Genomic DNA, 18,455 nt, shown 5'->3' with positions numbered 1-18,455 from the left:
CCATAACAGGGGCTCAGCATTGACCTCTGCTGTTGGCAGACTGGGCCCTCAGCAGCGGTGTTAGCCAGCTCAGCCTTGGGGAGGGGAAATCCATGCTGTTGAGACCATGCAGCGATCCCATTCCCGCCACCATAACTTTGGCCATCCCTCACTCCAGACAACCTAACATGTTGTTCAAAATTCTACCCACTGGGAAGTTTTTTCTTCCCCACTGACCTTCAGGGTCATCCTTGTGTGGGGCTGTCATGCTGCAGCTTGTAACTTTTGGGCGGCATCAGCACATGGAGGCTCATCTGTAAATCATGCTTGAGCTCCTCCTCCCTCAGCAAACTGACCCTAACTAGCATACCAGGAAGCCACAGGCGTGGCCCGAGGGGGAGGAAGCAATGCAGCTGGATCTCGTGTCAAAGAAATCTGAGCCATCTGCTCCGGCAGCTCAGCTGTACCTTCCACCCCTGCCCAAGCTCGGCCTCTTGTCCACCATTTCCATCTGGTGACAGATTGCTGTTTTCAAAGCACCAGTAACACTCATCAGTGGCTTCCTGCTGCTCGAAGGCTGAGGCCAAAGCATTCAGGGCTCTGCCTCACCTGCCGTGCCGACTGCTCCCATTTCGCCAGCATTTGCGCCTCAGTATTCTAGGTGTCAGCCACATCCATCCATCCGCAGCCCCTTGCCCTGCCCAGAGGTCTGAAGGAACCATGAGATTCATCTTCATGGTCATGACATTGGGTATAAATTTGCATACTCTTTTGTATGATTCAATTTATTAATGTCTCGTCTCTAAGAAATTACAGGCTCCACAAGGGAAGAGTTTGCAAATATTCTGCTATTTTATCTCCATTTCCTGGCATGGTGTTGAGTGCACATGGGTTTTTGTTTGTTTGTTTTAATGAATTGATGAATGAAGCAATGAGCAGGTGGGGGTGGGATGCCCCTCTTCTCTTGTTGCTTTTCCCCACATGCACAGGGGCAGCGGGAGGAGAAGGTTGGGGGTAGGGACAAGAATGAGACCAGCGATTCCTCCTTTCTGGACCTCCTTTGGTCTGTCCATGACAAACTTCTGCTGGAGCTGGGAAAGTTTGTCAATAAAGCAAGGGACTTGAGGATTTCACAACCCTGGTTGGCTGTCAGGGACTGGCTGATGGCCTGCTCCTTGGGCGTTATTTTTAGTTTCGGGATGTTTTACTGTATTTGGTGATTTTTCAAAACTGGGAAGAAGCGTTGCCAGATACAGCCAGAAGAGCTCCGGGAGGAAAGTGGATGGAGGAGGGGCGGGCTGGGGGTGGGAGTGTGTGGGATGGGTGCTCAGGCCATGACCCCCTACAGTGTAGGCAGCCCCCAGGGGAGATGTTTCAAAGGGACTTTGACCCTGGTGCTGCCCGACAGCTGGTCCCGTGACCCAGCAGGCTCAGGGCCCGGTGGCCTGGCCCCACCCTGGGAGCCCTGCCCGGGCCCCCTTGCCTATGACCTTCACTTTAGCAGCATTTGCTGAACACTCCCTTCCTCCAAGTGTGCCAGACACCCTGCCAGTCCCGGGGACCCAGGACTGAAGGCCCTGGCTCCTGTGTGCAAGGCGCCCACACTCTGGCAGTGGAGACAGCACTGGGCATGCTGGCCCTGGCCCCTTCCTCAGGGCCTGCTGGACTCTGGAAAGCACATTCACCGCCCTACAGCTGACCTGGATGTTAGGGCCCATAGCGGTTGAGAATGTTCCAGCTAAAAGTGCTGAACATCTGGTTCCAACTGGCTTAATGGGTGGGATGGGTGGAGATATTTTTAGTGGCTGGAATAAGTGAGAAGTCCAGAGTTTGGGAGGGGGTTGCTAGATGTGCAGTTGGAGGACTGATGCCCCCTACACACCCTGGTCCCCACCCCCATCTGTTTTCTCTCTCTCCATCCCTCAGTCGGAACTTCCTCTGTGCTGGCTTCACTGCCCTGGCTCCTTGCAGTGACACAATGACAGTGACACAATGGCAGCAACAGCTACAGCACTCACACTCCCTCAGCTCCAGGGAGTGCAGAGGAGGGAGCATCTCTTCCCAGCATTCCCAGCAAATGTCCCCCTGGGCCTCACGGTCTGTGATCAGGTCAGTTGGTTGTGTCCACCCTCAACCAATCACTATGGCCCAGGAGAGGCGGTGCAGCTCTTGGCGTGGGCCTGGCCTTGCTCTTCTCCGTGGGAGGTGAGGGCGAGCTCAAGGCCTCTTGGACGGAGAGCGGAGCAAGGATGCCCAGGCGAGGTTGGCAGCTGCTCCCAGAAGAGGGTGGGGGCTGGGAGGCAGAAGGTTGCCATCGAATCAGGTGACCTTCTTCTTTGCCCTTATGGTGCCCAGGTGTTGCGGCAGGTGTACAGCTAGTGTTACAGGTCTTGACCAGGGAAAGAACCGAGAGGCACATGAAGAGTCAGAGAACAGTCTTTATTCAGCCAGCAGTTTCAACTCAGCAAGTGTTACAGCTCTCTTCCTGTCTTCTGATCCTCCTTCCTTGGGCTCCTCCTGCTTTTATACCCTTGGTAGGACTCCAAAAACCGTCCAATCAGCAACAAGCTTTAACATCCAATGAACACCCAATCAGGATCGCGCAGCCAATATGGCCAGAGCACAGGCCTAGAGGCGGAGGCCCCGCCTGCTGGGGGCATTCCAGCACTGGGGGCTGGTGGCTCTAACGCCAGGGCCCCAGCAGCGTGCCCTCCAACCGGCCTGGTGTAGCACAGTCCCCCTGGGACTCCCGCGGGGATGCGGAGCGACTGGGAGGCTGCAAGCGGCTGCCGCGTCCCGGCGCCCAACGTTTTCTGCGTCACAGGGACTTCAGCAAGAGAGAAGTTCCTGGAGGCCTTTCACTGAAAGTGGGATGGAGGGGCCATCTTAGGCGGAGGGATGGGTAGACACACATCCTGCATCCCCGGGAAGGTTCCATGATGTTCAAAGCCAGCCAAGAGAGCTGAACCGCGGGGACTCTGTGCACGGGTCAAAGGGCGGGAGCAAAGTCAGGTGTGGCAGGCCGGGAGCGAGAACAGAAAGGTACACAGCAGTTGGCAGGGAGCCCAGTCTAAGACCAATGGCCCTCGGTGGTTGGCTGTAGTCAGGATGGCTTGGTGGCTTGGACGGTCCTCTGACTAGTGCCACTGCTGCCCAGGAGAGGGTGCACTCAGGTGCCACTCCAGGGGAGCCTGACTCCCTTCCAGGGCCTTCCTGGCAGGCCCACCCCTTCCCAGAACACCACCTCTTCTCTGGGACCTCTCAGCTCCGGCCAGGGGCTAACTAGACCTGTAACTGCTCCTTCGAGATACACGAGACGTTCCCATGTGAGTGGGCAGGCGGGCGTGTGGGTGGGGTGGGGAGAGTTTCTTCCAGATGATCTCATCTCAGGCCTGCTCAGGCACGGGGTTACCCTTGGCCATGCTGGCTCTGGCATAGCCCACAGGCCTCCTTCCCCATGTACGCTGGGTCTCCCCTTCCCTCCCTTTCCCCCACTCTCCCAATCTCTGACCCCTGCAAGGCTCACTTTGCAGGAGCTGGACTCTGCATGTTCCCTTTACCAGCCAGCTCGGACAAAGTCCAGGCGATCGTAGTTGGCCCACGCAAGACCAGCGATTTCCTCCCCAGGGTGGCTGGCCCTTGGTGCTCCACTAACCCAAGCTGCTAGGGCCCAGATGAGTGCGTGAGAGGGCCGAGGGAGGGCTCAGTACCTGCTCTGGGCTGGCAGCAGTACCTATGGGCTTGGGCGATTGTCTGAGATGGAGAAGTTTGCGGAAGGCAATGGAAGGAACAAGGAGCCACATCCAGGATGCCAGAACCGGGGTGAGGAGGTCCTCAGCAGGAGGTTGCAAGCCTTACTCACTCGGTACCTGGCTCCTCCCTGGCACCTGTCCAGGGGAAGGCAGGACAGGTGAAGGGGAAAAGGCTCCCAGCAATCCAGATACATGCCATAAACACTTTGTACGCTAAGGAAGTCTCCTTCATTCCTAACTTTGATCAGGCTTACTCTTGTTTTATTCACAGTTGAATGGGAAGTCCAAGTCCTCTAGCAATTATCCCTGCCAAGCATGGCACCCCCAACCTGAGTCCCCTGGTAACTTCGCTTGTCGCCCGAATCACTGTCTGGGACTTTTCTTCTTGCCTTCTGGTGTCCCCACAAGACTTGAATTTCTCTACTGCAGGGACTGTAGCTTATTCACCGTGGTCTCCCCGTGACGCAGCCATGCCCGCTGGTATGTGGAAGGTGTTCTATAATGTAGGATGGTGCTCTCTTAGTTTAGACCTAGGAGCTTGGAACTCAGAGCAGGAGAGGGGATTACAGGAGTGTACTGCCTGGTATGAAGAAGGCAGAAACCCCATGCAAGCGGACCTGCAGTGATTGGATGCTCTTGGAGGGCAAGTACCCCTGCAACCTCGGGAGCCTCCGAGGCAGCGAACTTGAGGAAGGGCCCTGTTGATGTTCCTGAGGGCTCCAGGCCACTGAGCAAAGGTCAGAGACAGGAGAGTATCGGGAGATTGCAAAAAGATCTCCACCTCCCAGGGGTGGGGCGGGCAGGGTATGGTTGTTTCAAAGTTCATGTCTGTGAGAATTGCTCCCTCAGCTGTTTGAAACCTGCCGTGCAGCATGCCTGCATTCCCGGGTCCTGACAGTCTCCTTCTGGCCTCTTGGACCCGACAGTGGCCTGTGAAGGGTGTAAGCGAGGTTCTCGAGCTGTATTCAGGATTTAGCAGAGCCTAATGGGTTATGCGGGTGACTAGCTATGTGTGCCTTAGTTAATAAAGTCAGAGGACACCCACTGCGCCCTTCTCCCCAGCACCCGGCTCAGTGCCCTCTGGGTGCTCTTGTGGAATTGTTGCTCGGTAAATTTAGTTTTGGGAGGCAAAACATATGGAGAATGAGGCAGAAACATGGAAGTGTCTTTGGGGTTATGAAGGAAACGACAAAGAGAAGGAGCTTCCCCACCTAGGAGCTTCCTCTGGGACAGGAACGAACGCAGAGAAGAGGTGGGGGTGGGGGCTGTGTGTGGAGAGTCGCCCCCTGGTGGTCCTGAAGGGGCACAGCATCTGGAACCACAGAACAACCTCCTGTGAACGAGAAGACAAACCCGGGACTTTTTAACCAGTGGCTGTTTCCCTGGAAAGTGCCACAAAACATGATGTCTCGAGAGGGTGTGGGCACGTTAGCCAACGTCTCTGGCCCTCGCTCTCCCCATTCTGTGCTGTCTGGTGCCAAGGGGCCTCCTGAATAGGGCCCTCCTGGGGTGAACGCATCAGGTCGCGTGGCAGGGGGCTGGCGCTTGCTCCAGGCCCTCTTTTCTGTCTGATCAGCCTGGCCGGGCAGTGAGAGTTGCCCACAGGGGGCCTGACCGCCCTGCATAGCGTAGACTGACCAGCCCCGCCTCAGCCGCCGGGCCCCAAGTGGCCTTGCGGTTACCAGCAAAAGTGAGGACCATCGCAGATTTATTCCCAAGACCTAGAAACGCCTTCTGAAAATCTGTCCTTTCTGTGATGGCTTATTGGTGTGAGTCACCCTCTATAGGGAAATATACATGAAAAATCCAATGGATGGGAAGGAAGGATGCTCACGTTTATTAAGAGGCTAGTAAATATGCATACTGAGTCATCATAGCAGTGCTATTGGGAGATTTTCTTTTTTTTTTGGTGCTCATTTTACAGGTAAAGGAAACTGAGGCTCAAAACTGCCATGCTCAAGATGACACAGAAAGTTCCAGAATGGAAGCATGGGCCCAACGCCCTAAATGTCACAAGGCCTTAGAGGCATGGCATGTGTCAAGCAGTTGTTGGGGATGTGTACTGGGGACACGGCTCTTCTGTACCCTCAGGGCAGGGTGGAAGGGAGAAGGAGGACTCATTCAACCCCACCGCACCCACCACCCTGTGCAGCCCTTGGCCCCTTCTTGCCCACACTTCTCTGTGGGAGTGACATAACCCTGGTGCCCAGAGCTGATTGGACGAGCCCTTACACCTGTCCCAGAGGCAGCCCATCCATAGGCTGGCAAGAGGCCTGGCAGGGGAAAAGCCACACCCAGCAGAAAGGGCAGTCTTCACACCCCACTGGTTCCTCTAGGGGCAATGGGAGTGTGCCCTCCAGACAAAGAGGAGTGTTGGTAGCAGGAAGACACTGCACATGACAGAGAAGCAGAGCGAGAGCAGCCACGTTTCACAGAAGCAGTGCTCAGGGCAGGGAATGGTCTTGGCCCCTACACCAGGCCAAAAAAGATGGCCCAAGCATATTGCTGGAACTGGATTTGGTGCCTGAACATTCTGTGCTCATTTCAGCCTGGTTCTGTAATGCAGACTCTCTCCTAGTGCCTGTTTTACAGATGAGCAAACTGAGGCACAGAGAGATTGTGTAACTTGCCCAAGGTTGTCCAGCTCATGAATGGTGAGCTGAGGTTTCAGTTCCCGCAGACTGTCTTCTGAGCCTTGTGACTATGTCACAAGGGCACGTGTGGGAGCTCTAGCTGTCCTGGGTACTTGAGGTCAATTCAGGGTCCTCTAGGATCACCTCACAGTCCTCATTCTAGGTCCCATTCATCTCTCTTCTGTCCAGTAGGACCACTTGCAAGGTGTCAAGCATGCCTGTCACTTTCCTGCCCCTGGGCATCTGCTCAGACTGAGTTTTTAACCAGAAATAACCCCCTGCTCACTGTTCTTCAAGCCCCTACTTCCCCAGGTTGAAGTGAGTCCTCCCTCCTCTGTGCTCTACTCACAGTGTTTAAAGGAGGCATAAGAGAGTCTGTTCTATCCTAGTCATTTCTCACTCTGAGACCTCCACCACCGGCCCACTTGATGCAGAAAGAGCTCAGGTTTGGGAGTCGGCCAGAGCTGTTAGAGTTCCTGTTCTGTCACTCAGGTTTGGTCAAGGTACCCTACACCTACAGGCACAGTTCTGATGTCTGTTGACTTTAAAGGGGAAGCTTCCAGCATTTCACACTTGCATCTTATGTTTGCCGTGGAGACCCATCATCAGCTTAAGGAAGTTCTCTTCTATTCCTAATTTTTATCATAAATCGGTGTTTAATGTTTTCAGTGCTTTCTCTGTATCTAATGAGATGATCATAAGTTTTTTTTTTTCATTTAATTTGCTGTTCCTATATTTACTTCTGTATAAAAACCACACCCAAATGGAGTAGCTTCACGTGGCATTTACTTGCTGATCATTCTGCAGTTGGGGCGTGGCTCAGCGGGGCCAGCTTGTCTCTGTGCACTCAACATCAGCTAGAATGGCTCAAAGCCAGGGCACTGGAATCGCCTGAAGAGTGATCACATGCTTGATAGTTGATGCTTCTGGCTATAAGCTTGGACATCAGTTAGGACTGTTGGCAGGAACACTACATGTGGTCTCTGCATGCGGCCTGGGCTTCCTCACAGTATGGCGGCTGGGTTCCCAAAGGCAAATGTCCTAAGACAGAACCAGGCAGAAGCCACACTGGCCTCAGAAGCCAAGCAGCATCACTCTACCACATTCTACTCACCCAGATGGTTACACGAAGTCCTAATGAGTTTCAGGGTAGGGGGACGGACTCCATCTCTTGATGAGGGAGAGATAAGTAGGGCTAGAAATACTGCAGTGGCTATTATTGGAAATTATACTGATTTTTTTTTTTTTTGCTGTTTTTGCAAACACTGCATTTCTTTAAAAATTTACCTTAAAAAAGGCTAAAGTTTATCAGTTTCTTTTTCCTCCTTCCAAATAATGCACATACCCCCAACTTAAATACTACTGTTACCATGTATTTTATCTTGGACTTTTGTTTCTAAATTTTTTAATCCTACAAGAGATTTTTATGCAATCAATGTTTATTTAGCTTACTCCATAGTTCCTGCTGTCTATACTCTTGATTCTTCATGTGTCTCAGACCTTTTAGCTGGGAGATTGCCTTGCTTCCGCTGAAGTAAATCCTTTGGAATTTTCTTTAGTGAATATCTATTGGTAGCAAACTCTCTAAAGTTATTTTTGTCTGAAAATATTTTTACTTTGCTTGATATAAAATTCCAGGTTGGCAGTTATTTTCTTTCAACAAATTGAAGATGTCATTCCACTGTCTTTTAGCATCATCATTAACTGATGAGAAGTCAGCTGTCAATCTGCTGCTGGCCTTTTCTTTCTGGCTCCCTTTGTGATCTGTCTTCGGTGTTATCTTTGGTGTTCTGCAAATTTCACTGTAATGTATATAGGGGAGAGTTTTCTTTATCTTGCCTGCTTAGAATTTGAGTTTCTTAACTCTGTGCATTGGTGAAGGAAGGGAACTCCCCTCTTCCCTTCCCCCCAGGCTGTCATTTCTTGCCCCTCGCTTGGTATGATCCTCACAGGGTTATACTTTAGAAAGTAAGCATTGGGAAAGGAAGATATGTTCAGGCAAATTCTGCTTCCTTGTGTCTTGTGACCCTCACCCTCCAGCCAAGGGGACATCCAGAATGAGCTGGAACTGGGAAGGAAAAATGATCTGGGAATGAAGTGAACATGACACCTCAAGAAGTTGCCCTGCCCCACTGGGTCTACATATCAGCTCCAGGGCTGGAGCTTCTCTTCAAGGCTCCTGAGGGCCACTGTGTGCATTTCTTCCTGGCTCAGCCTCAGTGAGGTCACATTGGGAGCCTGAGAATTTCGAGGGCAGTCCCTCCCCCCAGAGCCAGCTGTCAAGCAATTACCAGCATAGCACTGGGCAGGAGCCATGGCTAATAGCAGCAGGGATGGGAAAGGCTGGAAGTTCAGAGTCAGGATAAAGCCAACAGGAGTCCCTCTCCTTTGTCAAGTTTATTTTATTAAAATATACAGGACTGAATGTTGGTGGGCACTGAGAACAGGAACCACCCTCCCAGGCCATGGCCAGGGGAGACGCTTCTGCCATGCAGACATGCGGCCAGTCCTTGTCCCAGCGTGGGAGGCAGACCCCTCCTGGTTGGATGTACAGCCAGCCTGACCCTGAGGCCTTGGCCCCTTAGAAGCAGAGTGACACCCGCTGGGAGGGCTGGGCTGGGTGTCAGGGGATGAGGAGAAGATCCCTGAGCCAGGGAAAGCTGATGCCCTCCTGGAGGAGGGGAGATGGGTGTTAATGCAGCTCTGAGGGGGAGGCCCACCTGCATGTGGGTGCCAAGGGGCCCCCGAGACCTCTGCCATCCCATCTTTCCTCCAAGGGCTCTGCTCACCTGGGGGCTAGCCTCCTTGGGGTGCCCAGGGACTCCTGGGGCCAGGCCTGAGAAGAGTTGGGCAGCCACTGATGGAATGTATCGTGTGGGAATGTTCCTGGGAGGGCCCATGCTGCCGGGGACGGGGTTCGTTCTCTGCAAGGCCTGGGGATGTGTGAGCAGCATCTCTCTCCTGGAAGTTTCTGTTGGCCTGTGGCCTAGCCACAGACCCCTCCCTCAGCCCTCACTGTTGGTTCCAGCTTCTTCGGGCCGGCATTGGCCTCCATTCCTACAGCTGAGCCCAGCCAAGCGGAGTCCCTGGGGTTTGTGCTTTTGAATGTTGGTAGGCTGGGCTGTGCTGGGCTGGCCTTCAAGTCCCCACTGCTCTGAGGCACAGAATGGAGCCCCCAGGCTTCTCCCCCAGGGCCACCTGTATCGGGGCTGCTGGGACCCAGGCGTCAGCCTACCAGGAAGGCATTGCCTCTGCAAAGTGGAGTGCCCTTGGCTCCCTTCGGGCTGGAGCCTGAGCTGTTGGGGATGCTTGTGCTTTTTCTCTGGGGTTAGGGTGAGCCCAGGCAGAGGGATGACCACCCTGCTTTAGGAGAGGGGCCCAGCCAAGCGAGACAGGAGGGAGGAGGGGAAGGAGGAGGGGAGAACCCCTTCCCAGGCCCCTCAGAGCATTGCCCCTGGGCTCCCTGGTGGCCAGTCCCTGAGCCATGTGACCTCCCAGGACCTAGGAGGATCTTGTGGAGAACAGTCTGGTGCTAGAGAGTGTGGACAGCCCCACCCACCATTCCTACTGAGCCAGGACTGGGGCAAGGGAAGGCTTCTCCACCCCTCCTCGCCTTCGTGGAGTTGGCAAGCAGTCAGCTCAGATTCTCCAACAAAAAACCCAAACCCTGAGCTTGAAAGGCCCTCCCTTCCTGGACAGAGGGAGATGGAGCTCAGCAGCCCCCCACCACCCAAGCTTGCCCATAGTGAATGCCTGGTGCAGGCCCCAGCTCTCCCAGGTCAGGGGGGCAGGGGCCCCGGGGCCCCAGGGACGCATCTCCAGAAAGCAGCAGGCTCGGCCTCCATCACACCCCTTTCCTAGTCAGAACTCCCTTGGCCCCAGCTGGCCCCTCCAGGGTCCTGTGGTGAGGGGCTTTCTAGAAGCGTAGGTCAGTGGGCAGGAAGTGGCGGGGAGGAGAGGCCAGAGAGTTCCAGCCACTGTGGGGAAAGCAGGGTGGAGGAGGGGTGAGGTGGGGCAACAGGAGGGGGCTTTGCTTTGGAGGCTGGACCCTCCCCTGCAGGGACACTTGAGCCCCTCCTGGTGACGTCTAGTGGCCAGTGGCCTGCAGGCCTGTTCTTTCAGCTGCCCACCCAGAGGCAGCCTCGCCCTGCTGGCCTGGGGAGGGCTGGCCGGGGCCGTGCAGCTCTGGTCACCTGGACTCGGCTCCTAGCCAGACTCAGCCGCTCCCGAACTCTGCTCCCCTCTGCCAGACCAGAGGAACGTGTGTGTGTGTGTGTGTGTGTGTGTGTGTGTGTGTGTGTCTGGAGCAAAATGTTCACTTCCAAATATATTTTTAAAAAGTTTCTCATGGAGGCTGCTCCTGGCAGGATTGAGGTTACTTGAGGGTGAAGGTGGCAGTGGCCTCAGCCCCCTGCCCACGTCCTAGATGACATTCTCGAACAGCTGCATGGAGCTCATGATGTTCTCATCCTGCACGGAGAGAGAAGGAGGAGAGGCCTGTCGGGTGCTGGGGGGCAGGGGTGGGGGATGGTCTCCAAACCCGCCCTCCTTGAGCAGATTCCTGCAGGGACTTGGACCCTGCAGTGACAGCTCTGTCGGTCTCACTGGGTAGATGGGGGAGCAGAGAAGTTGGGCAGCTGGTCTGAGGTCCCCAGATGGTAAGGCACGGCCTGTCTTTATGCAACGGCCTGACTGCAAGGCCATCTGATGACTCCCTGATGGACAAAGGCCTTCCTGGCTGGACACCCAGTGGAGGCCGGGGGTGCTGAGGCTGCCTGGGAGTGAGGCAGAGGTGAGGCCTGTGGAGACCCTGCGTCCTGTCCCCCAGCGGTGCGCCAGAGGAGGCCAGCAGCAATGCTGGGGAGGCTCTCGGTGCCTTTCCCCAGAGTGACCCCTCCCCGAGGGCCACAGAGGCTAATCACCCTCCCTCTGGCCCCATGTCTGCCCCGCTCTGACTCGAGGTGCTACAAGGGAGAGGCTGAGGGAGGGTCTACAAGGGGCGGGGGGTGGGGGGCTGGCAGGAGTGGGTGGCCCAGGGAGGGGGTGGACTAGACAAAAAAGTGAGGCCGGAGCTTGGATGCAGCGCCCAGGAGGTGGGGGAGGACTGGGTATGGGGCGGGGTGGGAGGCGTCAACCACCCTCTCCGCACAGAGCCCGAGGGGACCGTGTGCCCAGCTTCCCGATGCCACCTACCTTCTGACAGGTCTCCAGGAACTCGTCAATGGTCACCACCCCGTCCTGATTCCGGTCCATTTTCTGTAACGGAAGCCACACCCGAGGTGAGTCTGTGCCCCACCAGGAACGGCCCCGCCCCCAGCCAGAGGATGTGGCAGTGGATAGATGGGCTCCCTCCACCTGACTCGTCCCCTCTGTCCCTAGCTTGGATCCAGGCCATGTAAAGTGCCTTCCCTAGCACCTCCCAGCCGCTGGTTGGCCCCTCTAGCATCTCCCCAGTCTGCCCCCCTCAGCCACTTCCCTGAGCCTTCCTGGGTTTATGCTTCCAACAATCTGTCCCCATGCTCACCTGACCCCTCACCTCTCTGACAGGAGGGCAGATGGAGTAACTGAGTCACAGGATGGCCACATGTCTAGAGGGCCCCCAGCAAGTGGGAGGCAGAGTCCCACCGCCCCAGGGCAAAGGCGACCCAGCCCTGCTGCTCTCACAGAGTGTTGCCCCGAGGAGCTGGGGACGCTCTCGGGAGGCCCTGGATCCAGTGTGGGCTGCCTGGAAATCACCAGCCCCAGCCTGCCCTGAGCCGAGGTTCAGCGGAGCAGGTTGGTGGTTTAACTCGCCTCTCAGGGTGGGGGGTGGTTCTGACAGCCTGCCAGGTTGGACAGGCAGGTTTGACCCCTTGTGGGGAGGAAGCTCAGAGGGGGCAAGGGGCTTGCCCAGGGTTGCCCCAGGAGCAGGAGCCCCTTCCTCTGCAGGGCTCCCCTCCCCACGGCAGGGGCTGAGCTCGCTCACCTGGAAGAACCGCTCCACGTGCTCCATGGGTGCGTCCTCCCGCAGGATGGGGTAGGTGTGGCGGCCCATCATGTCGTAGATGGACTTCATGATGGCCAGCATTTCCTGGGGGGAGGGGGCTGCATGAGGGCGGAGGGCCACTGCCAGGGCAGTGGTTGAGTGGGTGAGAGGGGAGCTTCTGACCCTCTGAGATAAGTTTATCTCCAAAAGAGGCTGGACATGGATTTTTATGTGCTAATCTTCAAAATCTGAAACTGTAACAGCTTCAAATACAAAAAAATGCCTGGGCCAAACAAAACTTGTCTGTGGAGCAGTGTGGTGAGGACACCCCTCTGGCCCCGGCCTTAAGGGACCACACTGGCTCCCCTCACTTGGTAGAGGCTGAGGCCAGGACCCCGGCTTCTCCACTCGGGTCTCCCAGGCCCTCTCCCTAAGAAAGGACGGCCAGAGGACACTTGCTGGCTGGACCGAGATGTGTGGTGGGGCACACCAGCCCACGCTCCACACCCAGGCGTCCAGGACTGAGAGCACAGGGGAGGGGAGCCCGCGGCTGCTGCCCTAGGGCCAGGCTGAGTATTTGTGTCTCTGGACAGGGAGGGGAGGAGGGGTAGCCGGGCCTCCGCCCCCAGCCACCCCATACCTCTTTGGTGATGTAGCCATCCTTGTTAATGTCGTAGAGATTAAAGGCCCACTTGAGCTTCTCGTGGACTGTTCCTCGCAGCAGGATGGAAAGCCCGACCACAAAGTCCTAGGCAGGAAAGGGCAGGGGAGGAGTGTCAGCCCAGTGCCCACATTCGATTTCCAGGTTGCTGTGTGGCTTCCACTGAAATTCACACCTCCACAGGTGGGGTCTCTGTACCAGGTAGGCGGATGTCCATTCAGGTCAGTATGAGGTGAGCGTGTGCACGTGTGTGTGAGTGCACATGTGTGCATGCATGGCTGTGTCCCTACGTGCCTGTGTGTGCATATGCGTGCGTGTGTGAGTTGTGTGCCTGCATGTGTGTGCGTGTGCCTGGGGGTGTGGGTGTATGCATGCGCGGCAGGGTGGCATGATAGCCGACACTGATCTCAAACAAAGATGTTGAAATACATGGTGGCTTGTCCTCATTTAATGCATTGCTGCTGATAGAGGCCTGCACCTGCGTTTTTAACGAAGGGGGTCTCCTTTTAGTTTACTCAGCACCTGTGTGTCAGAGGTGCTTGAACACTTTCGGCTTGAAAAGCTAGACTAACGGTGCTCAACTCCTGAGTCAGGACATGCTGTGTGTGGCCATCACCTCTGGCCTATGACTAATTTATTACTAATGTGACAAAACAGGACTGTGGAAATGGTTTCCATGTGGAAACTTCAACTGCTTTGTTATATAAGCTGCACCTTCTGCGAGGTCTGAAGGCTGAGCCCTCCCTGTCCCACGGGGAAGGCAGCAGGAAAATGCTGTCCCCACACGCAGGTGGAGGACGGCCAGGCTGCAGAGGGCTGGGCTGCGCAAGGGGCCAAGTCTGTCTCACGTGGTAGATTTTCTTGACCTGAGGAAGCCTGTCCCATGGGACAGAAAGACAAAGGGAAACAGAGAAAAGCTATTTGGAAGAAACAAAAATTATTCCAGGAGATAAAACTTAACGAAAACTATCAGATTCAGAGGTTAGAGATCCTGTATCCTTAAAATAAGAATAGGATGCCATTAGAAAAAAAGGAGTAATTGGAAACAGGAAAGAGCTCTGGGGAATTAAAAATAAGGAAGCAAAATGACAGACTTAGAAGGGTTGGGAGAGCAGTTGGAATATTCCGCGGAGCGGAACGAGAGGGGGAAGACCTGGAGAATAGGAGAAAGGAGAGGACAGCGAGGGGTGCGCTCCCCGGGGGCCTGGCATGACGCAAGAGTTCCAGGAGGACCCTGCGACGAGGGTGGAAAGCAGGTTGGAGAAACCGTGAAGGAAGATTGCCCCAGTTGGAGGCCGAGATTCCAGGGTCTACCACGGGCCTGGCATGGCGCGTGGAAACGGCCGTAGTTTAGCCTGCAGGCACAGATCACGGTGCAATTTCATAAACATGGGGTGCAAAGAGAGGCTCCTACAAGCTTCCAGAGAGAAAAGCGAAGCCAAACACAAAAAGCAAAAGCAGGTCCCATTCACAAAGTCAGAGGCAGCAGGCTGTGCTGTCCCACAGTGACGCTGGAGGGAGGAAGCCACGGGAACGGTGCCACCGTCACTCTGCAGAACAACTTTCCAGGGGAGTTCTGGTCCCTATGGTGCATCAAGCAAGAGTTAGAACAGAATAAAGATACTTCCAGATGCCCAAAGGCTCAAAAGTTACATCCCACATACTCTTTCAGAGGACGAATTGAAGGTGCACAGAGAGTGAAGCAAGAGCGAGGAAGATGAGGGGTTCCAGAACCAGGGGGCCCAGCCCAGGAGAGGGAGGGAGAGGCCCCTGCGGGCACCTAGTCCCGACAGAGGATGGAGCCACGGGGGGCTGGGGAGGTGCCTCAGGGAGACGCCAGACAGGAAGTCCGGATGATTGGAGAAGGGCCCAGGCTTACGTGAATGATGAGGTCATAGAAAACCAGGCAAATGAAAATTCAGGACAAATGTTGACTGTAGGCAAAGGACAGGAAAACATAATCATGGTTCATGATAATTAATATGTGTCTTGTCTCTAAGAATGTTAAAAAAAGATCAGGGTTATTGCAAATATCGGTAAGCTGATCTGACTTTGCATTTTAAGGGTGTGTTGCAAGGTTCTGAGGCCTGGCAGTGAGGAGGGCTGAGTGTCCTCCAGGTCAGATTCTGCACCCCCTGCCCCTGGCAGAAGCTATTGTGAGCACTGGGATCCCAACCTGTGGTGCTCCAAGGATGGCCTTCCTGAATACGCAGAACTCAGGGGCTGTTCATCATCTTTTTTTTTCTGAGACAGAGTCTCGCTCTATCACCCCAGGTAGAGTGCAGTGCTGTCATCACAGCTCACTGCAACCTCAAACTCCTGAGCTCAAGTGATCCTCTTGACTTAGCCTCCCAAGTAGCTAGGACTACAGGCATGTGCCACCGTGCCCAGCCAATTTTTTCTATTTTTAGCAGAGATGGCGTCTTGCTCTTGCTCAGGCTGGTCTTGAACTCCTGACCTCAAGCGATCCTCCCACCTCAGCATCCCAGAGTGCTAGGATTACAGGCGCGAGTCACCATGCCCTGCCAATTATCTCATTTCTGAACAAGAAAATCCAACCCACCAAGCCCCGCATGGGCCCATTACTCAGGATTCCTCCTCATACTTGACTGTCCAAAATCTTGGGTGCCTCTTAAAAAGGACACCAGAAACTGGTCACAGAGGAGGACAGTGAATTTTCCCTGGTTGGATTTTTTCCATGTGCAATGCTATTAGTATTTCAGGTGTTGCTGAAAATGAAGAGAAGAGAATACCGCGTGCTTGCACAAGCAAGGCCCTGGCAGTGAGGTGCAGAGGGGGGGTCCTGTGGTCACAGGGCATGGTGGGTGTGCGTGAGTGTGTCCGGTGGGGCTTGCAGCACAGAAATAACCCGAGCAGTATTATCGACGAGCTATTATTACCCCGACGCGTGCAGGGGCTTTCTCCGCGCTTTCCTGTCAGCCGCCCTTGGCCCTGGAAGCTGAGCCCCGCGGTATCGATCAGGCCGGCTCTCAGCAAGGTTTTCCTCTCCGAAGAGGTTTCAGCTTTTTGCCTGCAGCTATTTTTAGGGGCCTGGGCTCCACAGATGGGGCCTCTAGCAAATGATCCTGTGCAGCCAGGCCTGGGAGGAGCCATGAGGCTGCCACACAGAGAGCCCAGGCCAGGCCCTGTGGCCGGGAAGCTGTCTGGGGTGGGGCTCGGGCTTCTCCTTCTGATGGCAGGGGGGCACCGGGCTTCACTCACAGTGCCCAGCTGGGATGTTTTCTGGATGTTTCTGGCCTGTTTTCTGGGTCACAAGGGGGAAATTCTGGGGCTGGGGTCCTGAAATCCCAGCATTCACGAGACAGACCTCTGAGTTAAACCTTGACCCCTGTGAAATGCAAACTCACGGGGTCACTACTGCCACATGTGCACTCGCAGCTCCCTTGGCGGGACAGAGCTGGATGGGGACTCCTTGAAAGGAAGAAACAGGGTGACAGGACGGCAAGGTCAGATGCCCCTGACCTCACTGGCCAGGGCCAGCTACGTGCTGCTCACTCGTTCCCTGAGTGACGTGCCGGACCTTTCCCACCCAGGATTGAGTCTGACCCTCTCGACAGCCCTGAGAGGGTGCCACCGGCGCTGAGAGATCCCCCACGGGCCTCAGGGGCAGGGCACGTGGAGGGGTCAGGGGGCCTACCTCGAAGCGGATGGCCCCGTTCCCGTCGGCGTCGAAGGCGTTGAAGAGGAAGTGTGCGTAGGTGGTAGCGTCTGTGGAGAGCAAGGCAGGGGCTGGGGTGTGCCAGGCCCCCAGCCAGGCAGCCCCACCTGGGGGTTCCAGCCGAGTTCCCCCTTCCAGCTGGACGGAGGCAGCACCAGGCGTCTGGAACGCATGGGGTGCCGGGAGGGCCCCTCCCTCCACACAGGGATGCCACGGGGGCTTCAGAGGAGCCAGGGGGCCTGGCCGTGGACTCACCTCCCTGAGGGAAGAACTGTGAGTAGATGAGTTTGAAGGTGTCTTCATCCACCAGGCCCGTGGGACACTCCTGCAGCAGGAAGTCACCCCCTCAGCTACCTCGCCCACCCCCAGATCCATGCCCCAACTCTGGCTCCACGGGGCCTGGCCTCTCTCCCCCTCTTGGGGGATGCCTGGGCTGGGGAAAGCCTGGGCGGGGTGGGCGAGAGGAGGAGGGGCAGGTAGGAAGGGGGTGGCTGCTCCCTCGTTCCGAGCTGCTCTCCTTCCCTGTACCAGCATCAGAGACAGAGAGGGGAGCACAGTGGACCTCACAATTCTGATTCTGGGGCCCACTCCAGCCCATAGCCAGCTCTTCTGAAAAATGTAAGCCCCATAAAGGCCCCTGGGATATTTACTGTGCCATGGAGAAGTTTCTAGAAGGTCTCCCTGGGCCTGGGTCTCTCCTGCCTGGAGTCAGGAATAGGGAGGGCTGGGTGGGTCTGGGACTCAGGCCTCCCCCCCCCGGGGGAAATAGGGGGGTGCTTACATTCTTGAAGCCCCTGTAGAGGGACTGCAGCTCTTTCTTGGTGAACTTGGTCTGTGCCTGCAGCTGGTCCAGCCCCTCCGGCTGGTGGCGTACCGTGGACAGCTCCAGCTCACTGTCGCTGCTGTCTGGAGGGAGACACAGACCCAAGGGGGTGAGGCCTGTGGCCCTGCTCCTTCAGCCTGCCCTGGTGTGGGCAGTGCCAGGGCACGGGCTGAGACGGGGTGGAGCGACTCTCCTTGTACTGCACAAATGAAGGGGCTGTGACTGAATGGCACATTCAGGGTTGTGCCTCATGACTTCTGCTTCCCTGTTTCCCACTGAGGAGGCTCTCCCCACCTGCCTCACCCCAGCAGTGCCCCCTGCCAGCCACATGGTGGGACGGAGTAGGAGCTGTTCTTGTCCTAGAGAAACACTGAACAAGGAGAGACAGGAGGGAAAAAGACAGCAAAGACAGTCACGAGGGACCCCTAAACTTCACGACCGAATTCCTAGATCACCTCTTCTGTGTGGCCCTCCTTAACTTCCCCCAGGAATGAGGAGGGCTCCCCTCTCGGCCCATCGAAGCCTAACACAATGCTGTCCAGCTACATTTGGGATAGGGGTGTTATCTATGTTTGGGTAGAAAGTCAGACCTCCAAAGCCTGTAGGGCAGGGATCAGACCCTTCCTTTAAAAACAGCACACCAAAATGTGAGCCATGACTACCTGTGGGGGGACAGGGGATTGCACGTGATCTTTACTTTTTTATTTATGATTTTGTTTTTGCATTTTCCTAGTTTCTTGTGGTATGAAATGCATCACCTTTACAATACAAAATAAACCTATGGACACAGCAGCATTCAGTACCCACGACACCTTGCCCAGCAGCACGCTCACGTAGCTAGAGTGTCACCTTCCCACTGACTCAGACATGTGAGCCCCACTGCACCGAGTCCGCGATTATTTACACAGCTGCAGCTTGCTGCCGCCTCTCCACTGCAGGGGCAGCCGTGCTGCACTGCTCATC

At 55.6% G+C, this 18,455-nt stretch overlaps 1 protein-coding gene and 1 long non-coding RNA gene across 5 annotated transcripts in view; one reads left to right on the top strand and one right to left on the bottom strand.

Moving 5' to 3' along the window:
- Positions 1-8,748: 8,748 nt before the first annotated feature.
- KCNIP3 (potassium voltage-gated channel interacting protein 3) overlaps positions 8,749-18,455 on the bottom strand; it is an 84,860-nt gene continuing 75,153 nt past the window's right edge. For all 3 annotated transcript variants that reach the window (XM_012786879.3, XM_012786878.3, XM_012786880.3), the window contains 7 exons: positions 17,451-17,575; positions 16,925-16,994; positions 16,649-16,719; positions 12,970-13,077; positions 12,330-12,434; positions 11,558-11,620; positions 8,749-10,834 (listed from right to left, as the gene is read on the bottom strand). In XM_012786879.3, the coding sequence (XP_012642333.2) occupies positions 10,787-10,834; positions 11,558-11,620; positions 12,330-12,434; positions 12,970-13,077; positions 16,649-16,719; positions 16,925-16,994; positions 17,451-17,575 (590 nt within the window). In that variant the 3' untranslated portion in view covers positions 8,749-10,786. The remainder of the gene's footprint in view (positions 10,835-11,557; positions 11,621-12,329; positions 12,435-12,969; positions 13,078-16,648; positions 16,720-16,924; positions 16,995-17,450; positions 17,576-18,455) is intronic.
- On the top strand, positions 11,468-12,627 carry LOC142870066 (uncharacterized). 2 transcript variants are annotated; one of them, XR_012918610.1, is made up of 3 exons: positions 11,468-11,643; positions 11,912-12,139; positions 12,293-12,627. It is a non-coding gene; the product is annotated as an uncharacterized LOC142870066 (long non-coding RNA). The 2 variants fall into 2 exon arrangements; XR_012918609.1 differs by having other exon boundaries at positions 11,912-12,627.

The sequence above is a fragment of the Microcebus murinus genome, chromosome 3, assembly GCF_040939455.1.
Source record: "Microcebus murinus isolate Inina chromosome 3, M.murinus_Inina_mat1.0, whole genome shotgun sequence".
Lineage (NCBI taxonomy): Eukaryota > Metazoa > Chordata > Mammalia > Primates > Cheirogaleidae > Microcebus > Microcebus murinus.
Note: the sequence above shows the minus strand (reverse complement) of the source record. Positions and strands in the feature narration are given on the sequence as shown.